This window comes from Conger conger, chromosome 4, assembly GCF_963514075.1.
Source record: "Conger conger chromosome 4, fConCon1.1, whole genome shotgun sequence".
Classification (NCBI taxonomy): domain Eukaryota; kingdom Metazoa; phylum Chordata; class Actinopteri; order Anguilliformes; family Congridae; genus Conger; species Conger conger.
Window position 1 is genome coordinate 6,869,492 of NC_083763.1, and position 12,724 is coordinate 6,882,215.

General features: G+C 42.1%; 1 protein-coding gene across 3 annotated transcripts; it reads left to right on the forward strand.

The window, feature by feature from the left end:
- The first annotated feature begins 123 nt into the window (after nt 1–123).
- Nucleotides 124–12,600, forward strand: klhl26 (kelch-like family member 26). 3 transcript variants are annotated; one of them, XM_061238592.1, is made up of 3 exons: nt 124–923; nt 3,250–3,432; nt 5,521–12,600. In XM_061238592.1, exons 1-3 carry the CDS (start codon nt 874–876, stop codon nt 7,100–7,102), a joined length of 1,815 nt encoding a protein of 604 aa, XP_061094576.1. In that variant the 5' UTR covers nt 124–873; the 3' UTR covers nt 7,103–12,600. The 3 variants fall into 3 exon arrangements, with proteins under 3 accessions (XP_061094576.1, XP_061094579.1, XP_061094577.1); XM_061238595.1 differs by having other exon boundaries at nt 3,291–3,432; XM_061238593.1 differs by lacking the exon at nt 3,250–3,432.
- Nucleotides 12,601–12,724: the final 124 nt, after the last annotated feature.

Genomic DNA, 12,724 nt, shown 5'->3' on the forward strand with positions numbered 1-12,724 from the left:
AATGTGCATTTTGAAATAGCGGAACCATACCACAGCTCGTTTTTGCAAATTTCAGTTTTAATATATGCAAAGCTCGTCATGAACAACTTGCAGGAAATCTAGTTCCGCCTGCAACAATGGAAATCTAGGGGTGTACACTTGGTATATTCATGGATGGGAACATAGAACATAATCTTTTTTTCTTTTTATACATTCAGGTAGCCTACATTGTATGATAATACCATGCAACTTATAAATGTCCTTTTCTTGTTTTTGTAGCCTACTTTTGAGATCTATTGTTGATAATAGGCTGCATATCCTTACCTACCCTACGGGGGGAAAAAACTTTACCACTGTCAACTTTTCTGAAATTGACATTAGTCAAGGTGCGAGGAGATGAGGAATTCAAACATTGCGCTTAAATATAACACAAGAGCAAGTATTCTATTTAAAACTGCGGGAATTGTATATCTCATTGAGGAAAAAAAACATTCTAAATGCTTGCTGTATATGAACAAATTGTTATTTTAATTATTATTATTATTAAACCGTGGAAGTTTATATTCGATAGGCTAATGTTGCTATTTTAAAAGAAGAGTGATTCCGTCATTAGCCTACTTCTTAATCATCTGTTTCAACCAGCTTATCAGACGTAGGCTATTTTGTGCTGCACCGCGCAGCGACATGAATGCGTTGACATCGCTCTGTCCCGCTGTTACACTCAACCGTTTTACGGTATTCCTTTAAACTAAACTTGGCAGTGACAGGAAACCACTTAAGTAAAGTCTTGCCTCCATGGAAAGACTCGCTATTTGTAGTAAAAGGTCGACAGTTAAATCCTTGAGATGATCCATCCACATTGCGTACCAGCTGCATTCTCCACTGAGAGCGAAGATGGCGGAGTCCGGTGGTGGGGAGTTGGACTCGGACCGTCCACAGAACAGGTGAGGATAAAACATTTCGGAGAAAACAACGAATTCCAACGAGGGGATTTAAAAATAGAAAAACGACCTAGTTCAAGTTTAGTGTGAACATATATCTAACCCTTTGCGCAGTATATGCTAAGCGGAGGGAAAACCGTGGAAGTTTTTTTACGGCTTACAGGGACGCATAACGGGCGGGTTATGCAGGAAATGCCGAGGACACATGGCCTTTTTGCATAATATGAAAAATAACACTATAGATTGGTCGGTCTGTAAAACACTTGTATTTTAAGTTACATATGTGCACGATACTACAAGTCTTGAGATATTGCATTGAATTCAAAATGGCGTTTGCCAATTATTGCTACATATTGTTTTGGAGCGCCGGTGTATAACGTTAACTAACTGTAATTATGCTAGCTATGCTAGCACCTATAGTGCAACACGTTGGGAAATCGGGAATAATGACATATTTAGCAAGTGCAGTGCAGTCTTAGGTACTCAAATGAGGATGCGTTTACCAGTTTCCGTCCCATATTTATTCAGTCCTGTATTTAAAATAACATAATTCTGTCCATGGTATTAAATATATAAGGGCTAGCTTATAAGAAATTGTGGTCACAAATTGTAAAACTTTCTGACAGACGTCATAAACAAACAAAAGCACTAGCACTGCTTCGCCCAGTGCATGAATAGACTCAAACGCCGGCTTTCACGGGATCGTTACTTTATTTTGCTAGTTTGAAAGCGTTCACTGTTTTGTGTCTCTGGGTGCATTGAGTAATACTAAGGTTATATGACTCAGGTGACTGCGCGATACCAGTGGCCTTGACTAACAAAGTTGATAAGGATTTGTTTTCTTATTATTTCGAAATGTTAGTTCTATTGCCAGACAAGTTAGTGAATCAACACTGGAGCTATAGCTTTCTGTATCTACAATAAACTATGGTGAATCAAGTGACTGCCTCACACTTATTTTATATTATCAATGGGCATAATTAAAACAATTACCTATTAAATGATGTTAATGACAAACATGATATTAAATGCACAATGGAAAGACAAAGAATATTTTAATAAATTCCTCCTGCCACTGTTTTTGTTTTGGCTTGGTGCTACTACTAGGGAAAGCAAAGTGTATTAATGCAGCATGCAAGATGTCTCTGTGACTAATACGTTTGTTCCATCCACCCTCCTCTATACGTCAGGCTGTATAGAAAGCAGTTCATTCATTTAAATGAATGATAACATGCCTTTGAAGTTGTGGCACAATTGGCAAGGTCACAGATCAGGTTTTGTCATGGTTTCAATGGACCATTGTGGCCTCAAACAAAAAAGGTTCCAGTCACTGGTTCAGCACTGCTGTAATACACTAACAAAAAAATATTATTTGAACAAGACCCTGATTCAAGGTGACCTTTATCAACACAGCAAATTGCTTACTAATATCAAACTGTGATTAAATGACAGAATGTATTTGTCAAACCTTTTTATTTGGCAAACCTTTTAACTTCAAAATGTGCATGATTAATTGCTGATTAGGTAGATATGCAAACTAAATATATGTAATAAACTGCTGCAGTCCTACAAACATCTCAAGGTTACCTACAGACATCTCAAGGTTACCTACAGTTTTTACTGCCTGAAGAAACTAAACTTGCTATCAGCCAGGTTGATTGACAGGCCCCATAAAACTTAAAATAGCCACATTCTGTTGTGTTTTATAACTCTTTTTAACCACGGGGCTTACCATTTATTAGACTACTTTTGTCCCATGAGACATCAAGGCTTTCCATCAAGTTGTGTTGGTTGCAATCTTATACATAATGTATTATCTAAATCCTCACAATCATATCTGTAGCCCTTTAAGAATGTTTCGTCTCCTAAATTGTGTGCCTTTACATTGTACACCATTGCCGCTACAGTCAGGGAAGGGTTTTGCTCGATACCGAGAAAAGAGGAACACCGATAGACAGTGGAGCCGGTGAGCGGTACAGTAGATCCCGCGTCTGCGCGTACCGCATACAAAGAGAGGGTATCGTTTTGCCATGAAGCAGATTAATAATTAAAGAGAGCAGGGAGTGGGGAGGAGGGTGGTGATGGACCTGCTGGGAAACGGAGAGAGGGCGGAGGGGAGAGGAGAGGAGAGGAGGGGAGGGGAGCGAGAGAACGAGGGAGACGGAGACGTTTGATCTGAGGAGGTGAGGCGGCAGGCGTGCCGCACGGTCAGAGGGAAAGGCTGAGCGTGATGTGGGATGTGCAGCTGGACGGATGAACTGATGCTGTGACGTGGGGTCGGGGTGGGGGCTGGGGGGTGGCTCGCCTCGCCTGGGTGCTTCTCTTGCAGCATGGCTAACAAGAATAGCACCCTCCGCTGCACGTTTTCAGCCCCCGGCCACAGCGTCACGCTCCTGCAGGGCCTGTCCCTCCTGCGGGCCCAGGGCCAGCTGCTCGACGTGGTGCTGGCCATCAACGACGAGCGCTTCCAGGTCCACAAGGCCGTTCTGGCCTCCTGCAGCGACTACTTCAGGTGAGGAGCAGCGTTGGTTAAGGTAGAAGCTTGGTGATAATGCTACTAAGAGCAATGTGTCATTTAGCGGACGCTTTCATTCAAAGCAGCTGATTAGAGCAAGCAGGGGACAATCCCCCCCCCCCCAGGAGCAATGCAGGGGTAAGGGCCTTTCTCAAGGGCCAAATTGCTACACAGATCTTATTGTGGGTACACCGGGGCTTGGACCACCAACCTTCAAGCTACAGACTGCCCATCCTGTTTGTATGGGAGGGAAGGCCAATGTCACTGTTTGTGGCGTGTGTATATAGTTTACATTCCTGTAAAATATTGTTTAAAATGTCTAAACAGATGGCTCAACAACTTATGTCTCACTATTTAAGCATTGCTTAGAGCGGTTAAACATGAACCACTGTTAGGAGTTGCTTAAGGAGCTTACCGGAAGACTTTCACACATTATTATGAAACAATCTGTCACTATATTTGGTCTTTCTGTCAGTCCTGTTGACTAACTCCTCTTGAATTAGCTGTCCAACGCATAATCACCAGCACTATGTGAACTCCGCTGACCTTCATGAAGTTTGTTACCAACTTACAGGCTCCATATAATGCATGACATTGCTTACATCTTATGTTTATTTCTGAAAGAAAACCTTTCTTATTTAACCTGACTGCCTCTCGCCAATACATTTTGCAGCTGTGCAAATTTTCCCATATTTGTCATGAGAAGGGTACTGCTTATGTAATCTGGAATATTTCTGCTTGAGAAATCTTGAGACAGCAGTAGTCATTGATGTCCTTCTTTGGCCCTCTAGTTGTCATGTATGGGCTGGCAGCAATGCTGGCTTTGAATATACACAAATTGTCGAATCTATTAGGTCCTTAAAACATGGTTGATGGTCTGATGCACATGTACTCTGATTCTTTATACGTAAATCTATATTTTACATTAATGGCATTTGGCAGATGCTCTTATCCAGAGCAACATACAGTTGATTAGACTAAGCAGGTGACAATCCTCCCCTTGAGTTATGCAGGGTTCAGGGCCTTGCACAAGGGCTGTGTGGATCTTATTGTGGCTACGCCGGGGATCGAACCACCGACCTTGCATGTCCCAGTCATGTACCTTAAACACTACGCTACAGGCCACCCTGTTTTGAAGTTTAAATCAATATTTTATGTCAATTAGCCACCACACAAGTAATCCACATTCATTTCTTTGATGACCTGACCTTACAGGAGCCTGCAGAACTCAGTCAATATCTCATCTCCCTCGACACCTTAATTCTCTACTCAGTCTAATCTATGTTCATTTGAGATGCCGACATTGTTATAGCTTGCTGTATAAGGTAGCATTCCTGTAATGTATATGTGCTGAATAATGGAGTATACCACACAGTTTAACCTTTTTTGTTAGATTTAGCTTACTGCCTTTGGGGTTTTTAGGTCAGTATTATTACTATAAACAACTGACCGACTAGTTGCCTAAGAATGATGACTAGAATTCTATGAATGATGTACTGGTCAGTACTTTGTAACATCACCAGACATCTTAGCCATGAACAAGTTATGTAGTTTGGTACAGCTTTAGTCTTTGTACTGAAAATTTTAATGTGTATCAAGAAATAGGGAAATTGATTCATTTAGAGAAAAAAAAAAAGGTTTACCAGAAATGCCGATATATGATTAGTTCAATATAACTAGCCCTGCGATGGACTGGCGACCTGTCCAGGGTGTATTCCTGCCTCTCGCCCAATGTATGCTGGGATAGGCTCCAGCCCCCCTGCGACCCTGTTCAGGATAAGCGGGTTAAGATAATGGATGGATGGCTAAATATAACAAAATTGATTATGTGATGTTTTCATTACATTGTTTAATATTCTCGACATAATATAAAGTATGTTGCCCTCGGCGATACATTTAATGTTTCCATGCTGTCTGGTAGTTTGTTCTTTTGTGCGGATAAGGACCAAACTGTAGGTATAATGCATTTTTTTGGGTCATCGAACATAATATATATTCTGTTAAGGCTACTGTGCTTTTGAACGGTGTGATGTCCTGTTCTTGGACTGACAGGCTGTCTGACTTGTGTGCGATGTTGCCTTGTAGAGCTATGTTCACAGGGGGCATGCGTGAAGCCAGCCAGGACACCATCGAGCTGAAGGGTCTGTCCGCCCGTGGGCTCAAGCACATTATAGACTTCGCCTACAGCGCCGAGGTGACTCTGGACCTGGACTGCATCCAGGACGTGCTGGGGGCGGCCGTCTTCCTGCAGATGGTGCCGGTGGTGGAGCTCTGCGAGGAGTTCCTCAAGTCGGCCATGAGCGTGGAGACCTGCCTGAACATCGGCCAGATGGCCACCACCTTCAACCTGTCCTCGCTCCGCGAGTCGGTGGACGCCTTCACCTTCCGCCACTTCCTGCAGATCGCCGAGGAGGAGGACTTCCTGCACATCCCCGCGGAGCGCCTGGTCTTCTTCCTGCAGAGCAACAAGCTGAAGAACTGCAGCGAGATCGACCTGTTCCACGCCGCCGTCCGCTGGCTGCAGCACGACGGGGCGCGGCGGGCGGGCGCCAGCCAGGTGCTGCGTCACGTGCGCTTCCCGCTGATGCGCTCGTCCGAGCTGGTGGACAGCGTGCAGACGGTGGACATCATGGTGGAGGACGTGCAGTGCCGGCAGTTCCTGCTCGAGGCCTTCAACTTCCAGATCCTGCCGTTCCGCCAGCACGAGATGCGGTCGCCGCGCACCGCCATCCGCTCGGACGCGGTGTCGCTCATCACCTTCGGCGGCACGCCCTACACCGACAACGACCGCACCGTCAGCGGGAAGGTGTACTGCCTGCCGGACGCCGCGGCGCGGCAGTTCAAGGAGCTGACGGAGATGGAGGCCGGCTGCAGCCACGCCTGCGTGGCGGTGCTCGACAACTTCGTGTACGTGGTGGGCGGCCAGCACCTGCAGTACCGCAGCGGCGAGGGCGCGGTGGACGCGTGCTTCCGCTACGACCCGCACCTCAGCCGCTGGCTGCGCGTGCCGCCCATGCAGGAGAGCCGCATCCAGTTCCAGCTCAACGTGCTGCGGGGGCGGCTCTACGCCACCGGGGGGCGCAACCGCTCCGGCAGCCTGTCGTCCGTGGAGTGCTACTGCCCGAAGAAGAACGAGTGGGGCTACGTGGACTCGCTGAAGCGCAGGATCTGGGGGCACGCCGGCACCGCCTGCGCGGACAAGCTGTACATTTCCGGGGGCTACGGGGTCTCGGTGGAGGACAAAAAGACCCTGCACTGCTACGACCCCGCTGCCGACCAGTGGGAGTTCAAGTCCCCCATGAACGAACCCCGGGTGCTGCACGCCATGATCAGCGCGAGCGGCCGGATCTACTCCCTCGGGGGGCGCATGGACCACGTGGACCGCTGCTTTGACGTTTTGGCGGTGGAGTATTACATTCCGGACACGGATCAGTGGACCACGGTCAGCCCCATGCGAGCCGGCCAATCGGAGGCCGGCTGCTGCTTATTGGATAAAAAGATCTACATTGTAGGGGGCTATAACTGGCACCTGAACAACGTCACCAGTATCGTGCAAGTATACAACACAGAAACTGACGAATGGGAGCGAGATCTGCATTTCCCAGAGTCCTTTGCGGGAATCGCATGCACACCTATCATACTTCCACAAACCACGACCCAACGGTAACTCCTCACTCAATGATAATGACTACGACGAACCGCTTGTGGCATTATTGAAACGGAGACTTGAACTATCGTTTCATGTGTACTGTAGAAAATGCCCTGAAATGGTATGAACATGGAGCAGTGTTGATATTGAAATAATTATGCATTCTGAGTACAGTAATACCTTAAATCAATATTTTCTCTGACCATTTTTCCATTGCAGTGAAAATGGCATTGCATACCTATAGTGATTAGTGGGCCATGAGACCCCGTTTTATTTTTAATTTGCAATATTTACTTTTAACGTTCTTTCAGTTGATAATTGGGTCCATTTAGGAGTAATTTTGTGCTGAATTTGGTGAAACCTCTTTGTGGAGAACAACTGTTAAGTGCGAGGTGAATCAGACATTGCTGAAATTGTGTTTCATAAAAGAAATCCAATTAATTTAATCGTACTAAAACCTCTGTCTTGAGTGGATTTTCCTCAAAGAAATGACATATTAAGAGATAAAAGTGCCTGCCATCATACAAAGAAAATGTCAGTGTAGAATTTGTTGCTCCTTAAACTTAGAGGAGCACCGTACCTTTTAACTGCAATTGGTGTGCAGTGCTGTTACAAAGCATGCTTTGGGGAAAGGCTCCACACAGAAAAATCCTCAAAAGGGGAAACCGCATCAGATTTTCAGTATTAATGGTTCATGGCAGCCTCCTCATAAAAGGTCTCTGAGTCCACAGTTCTACCTGGTGATTCTGTGGATTCAGGATTACACTCTTTGGTCTCAAATTTAATGAAGTTTTGTTGCACATGGAAGATTGAAACCAGCTTGAAAGCTTGTTGTTACAGACTGACCAGTCAACCGTATGGGCATTAAACCAGTATTAGCATGCACAATTGAGCCTAACGCTTCGCTCTATCGCTAATGCTAAAGTGAGTCTAATTCCCTAATGAGTCAAAATTAGATAGAGGTATATCTTATCGCCACTGCTGAAGAACATGGTGTGAAAAATATGGCTGTATCTTAACACAGGAATGGCGGGAACAAAAACCGTTTACAAACGGGCAGGTCACTGAAAATGAGCTGTACAATTTGGAAAGTCAACATAGAAAACAATCAATATTCCAGTTTCCACGTACCCAATTTTTGGTCATAAACTAAGAATTATAGCAAATAAAAATAGTTTAAGAATAATGTAAGGGTGTTTCCCCGGGGAGATTGCGTGACCGTAGAGCAGGGGTGTCCAATCTTACCCAGAAAGGGCCGGGGTGTGTGCAGGTTGTTGTTTTAGCACAGGACTAAGACAGCTGATTCTACTCATCAAGGTCTTGATTAAAGAACAGGATTAGTTCATTAGTATAATCAGGTGTGTTACTGCTGGGTTAAAACAAAAACCTGCACCCACGCCGGCCCTTTTAGGATAAGATTGGACACCATAGAGCATCTGACACTCAAACGGCATACAGTTCCCGCACACTGCTGAACGTTTGACTTCTTACTGTCTGTTCTGTGGTCCTAGCTCTTTCTATAAACCTGGTTTCCAGTGACAAATGAGGTGAGTGGACTTTCACCCTCTTCTTGTGGGAAAAAAAAAGGCAGCTATGGTTCCAATCAGTGAAAGATTTCAGTTCTTAATCATATATAGTTTATATCTTATAATCGTATATAGGCATATATTCACATTCCACGCGCATTCAGAGTTACAAACTATGCCCATTTTCGTATTTCCAGTGTGATTTCTGTTTGCCTAAATTATGAATTTGTGCAAGTCTGAGGCACAGGATTGAGATTTTAAGTTGTTTTCGAGATAGTCGTTTTTTTGTTGTTGTTTTTCTCACTTTTTGCGCTGTAAAATAGTACTTGAGGGACATTCTCCTAAGATTAATACATTGGAATGTATTTTGTGAGAAAAAGATTGAACCTATTTGCAGGTAGTTAATATATGCAAAATTCATTTTTGTTTTATTTTTATGAAGGTTCACACATCTGTCAATTATTGTGCATATTCTGACAGTACACATTATAACAAATACTCAACTACTTCGACTAACTACCGTTAGATAGCAAGCCAACTGGCAAGCATGGAATCGATCAAACATCCTTATAACCTCTGTATTGATTGACAGCTGAGTTGATTCTACCTCATCTGTTAAAAGGGGTGTATAGCATGCCCTTCCACTCAAAACTATTGTTGAAGTTTGGTATAAGAAAAATGTACTTGGGCACATATTAACTACAAGCCAATCTTTCAAATGTGAAGGTTTTGAGATTCAGGTCATAGGCCCACATGTGTTTTGTCTAAATAAATGTGATTTTGGGAGAGTGTCCCTCATAAATTGAAATTTTGCTTTATATGGATTTGGCATTTCGTACAATTTTATATGAGACTTTATGTAGTTTATTTCCTGAGATCTGCTATCTGAAAATTAGCAAAACAAACAGAAGACACTACTAAATCTACAAACTATTTGAACTATACTAGTCATATCTGAGATCAAAAGGTGTGAGTCGCCCACAAATATTGGTTTGTGTGAAATGGAATGAGCCAAGAGTTCAGTCCAAACATGTAGGAATGTATATGATTTTCAAAGGTCAGAAAGTGTTATTTAATCAATATATTTCTTTACACCAATATCGTGTGTCTCTTGTCCTCCAGTGTCTGTTTGCTTCATATGTACAGTAGCTTAGCCTTTCCCTTTGAAAAATGCATACCCATGTTCAATAGCTAGAAAGGGTTAGTTTAAATGTGTGAAATGGAGATTACTTATAGCACTTTGAAAATGGCAGAGAAGCACATTATCAAATGTTTTTCTATTGTTGTCCTGTGCAGCAATGGGGCAAAGTTGGTCAAATGGTTAGTCTGATTGACTCCTGAAACCATGACAGACACATATAAGTGAACTAGACTAAATTAAATTTTAAGATGAAGCGCGTCAAATTCCTACTTATGGAAGTGTTCCGTTTTCATCTGGTAGGGTTTTTTTTCTGCTAATAGTATGTTTTTTTAAATGCAACATATAGTCCCAAAAGAACATGTATAGTGTGGATTTTGTGATGTTGATATATTTTTCCCTTGCTTCAATATGAAACTGTTGCCAGTTGTGGAAAGTTGAATTCCATCCTGCAAAGGTAGGATTGGAACAGTCCCAACGCAGGTCGACAAGGTCTGCTGGCTTCTGTTGTCACTCGACATTGAATCAATCCGTTAAACAGCCGATTGGATAGTTTCACGCGGTTTCCTGGGTCGAGTATTTAAGGTAAAAACCAGCAGACCACTCCTCCAGCACTGGCCACTCCTGGACGGAAACATCAGATTTCTGCATTCAATTAGCAATCATCACATGGACCATATTTGGATTAAAGATGGCACTTATTTGCCTTCTTTATATTATATCTCTGTTATATGATGTGTACTCGTTTTTTTGGTTGTCTTGTCTCTTAACACTAAAGCACATTTTTATGGTTTATTGTTACATTAAATGCATTATAAATGTCTTCTACTCAAAGTTGATGAATGTATAATTTTTGCATACGATCTCAACTGTTGCTAAAACAATTTTGTATGAATTGAAAGGAGCTCTCCAGTGTTACAGCTTCAGTCGTGGAGTGTATTTTTTCCTGTGAATGAGATCATGAATCAAAATAAATGAGTTGCTAATTGGCCCGATATTTAGGGTGAGTGTAGCACTTTTAAAACGTGAAATATTCGGTGTGCCCTGTTACGGTGTTACCTTTAAATTCGGATGTTCAACATGCTGTATAAAGGTATTCTCAAAGGCAGTAGAGGCTAATGTTAAAGGGTTGGCCTGATTCCCAGTGCAGGAAAGCTGTGTAACCTATGTGTAATTTGCATGTACAAGATCTGGAATTTAAGATCCTGTAATTGTCATCTGTGTCTTTCTATAGTAATTTCTAAATAAGTCTAATGGATATATTTTGGCATGATTTGCTGCTATAATAAGAATGTACTGTGACTGTCCTATCAGGGTTTTCCATATACAGGCATAGCACTGGTCATTAAAGACCAATTGATGCACTACAGGGTCCTGGATATATGTTTTGTTGTTCATGCAATGAGTTGTATGCATTGTGAAGCTATTGGCTCTTTGGAAAGTATAGTGTGAACACAGCTAATGCTTCTCGCTGCCAACATGACGACAAGTTAGTCCTCATATTACTGGGCAAACATCATCTTATGCATTATTTTATTCATAAGTGTACACATGCATCACATGCCCCACATTCCATTGCCTGTTGGTTTCCTTGGTTACTTTAGAACCAAGTTTTCCTACCAGTGAAGGGAAGGTGAAACAATTGCCCACACAAATTATTGGCTTTTATACCAGGATATAGAATAAATTCATAAATGTCTTATTGATTTTTGTTTTGTTAAAAACAAGACGAATAATTCCACTTGACCATAACGATTATGGTAATGCGGATTTGTATTTATTGTTAGCCTATTATATCATTGGTTGCATGGAAGATAAATTGAAGGTATATACTCACAGATAATCAAATGAAATGGCCACTGCTTGTGCATATGTCCGTTGAGAAAGATGATGGGTTTTTGGTTTTGATTGCATTTCCCGAATTTTTTTGCATTCAGTTATCACTTGCAACAATAGTTGCTTGATCAGTCTTGTTTCAGTCCAGTTGAGACAAAATGACAAGACAAAATGAATTAATATCTGTAATGTGGTTCTTTGTGAAAATCTGTTTGAATGTTGACTGTATTATTAATTTCTAGGATTCTCTTCTGAGAACGGGTGCTAACGATATCGCAAACTCTGAAGGAGCAACCTGGATGTCATTTTTAGTATGAACAACTCAGTGAATAATTGGTTGACAGTACCTACAGTAAGTGTTTGGAAGAGTTACTATTGGTTATTGCCTTTCTGATTTGATATCAGAAAATTGGGTTGGCTCCATCGATCGAAGCTGTCCTTGTCGGGGCTATATGCATTATAATGCATATTTTGGAATATCCAGCACCCTTGGAATGAAAGCTTTCAAATCAGTGGTTTGAATGTAGGAGTGCTCATAACTCAAATTATGCAATGGTTTAAATTTAAACTTTAACCGCTTATAAAGCAATGGCTTTGTGTTGTATGTCAGGTTTTGTGTCTATGTTGTAGCATATTGACCATTAGTTGTGTATGCTCTCCACTTGTGCAATTTGATGTGATATTTGTGTGTGATTACAAGTCTGGTTTGGCATGTTTATTTGAACCTACCTATATTGTTCCTTTGAACGTATCCTTTAATTGTGTTGTTGTATATGTTTTTTTTTTTTGGTTGTTTTTTTTTCACCAAATGACCTTTACTCTTACAGAAACCTCAATACTGTCGCAGTGTTGAAATAACTGAATGTACCTTACCTGGCAGCACTTTCTTGGTTTCTAACACCAAACACCTTGTCTCTCATTGATAGGATGCATTGACTTTCAGCAAGCTATCAAAACTAAACAAACATGTATGTGCTTATGACGATGTGATTTTCAATAAAAGAAAAAAAAAACTGGTCACTTGTTTGTGTGGATTTTGAAAGCCAGGTGCAACTATACTTTTTTTATTTTTTATTATTATTATTTCTTTTTTAATCCGATTTTTTCCCTTTTTCTCCCAATTTGGTAGCCAATTGGACC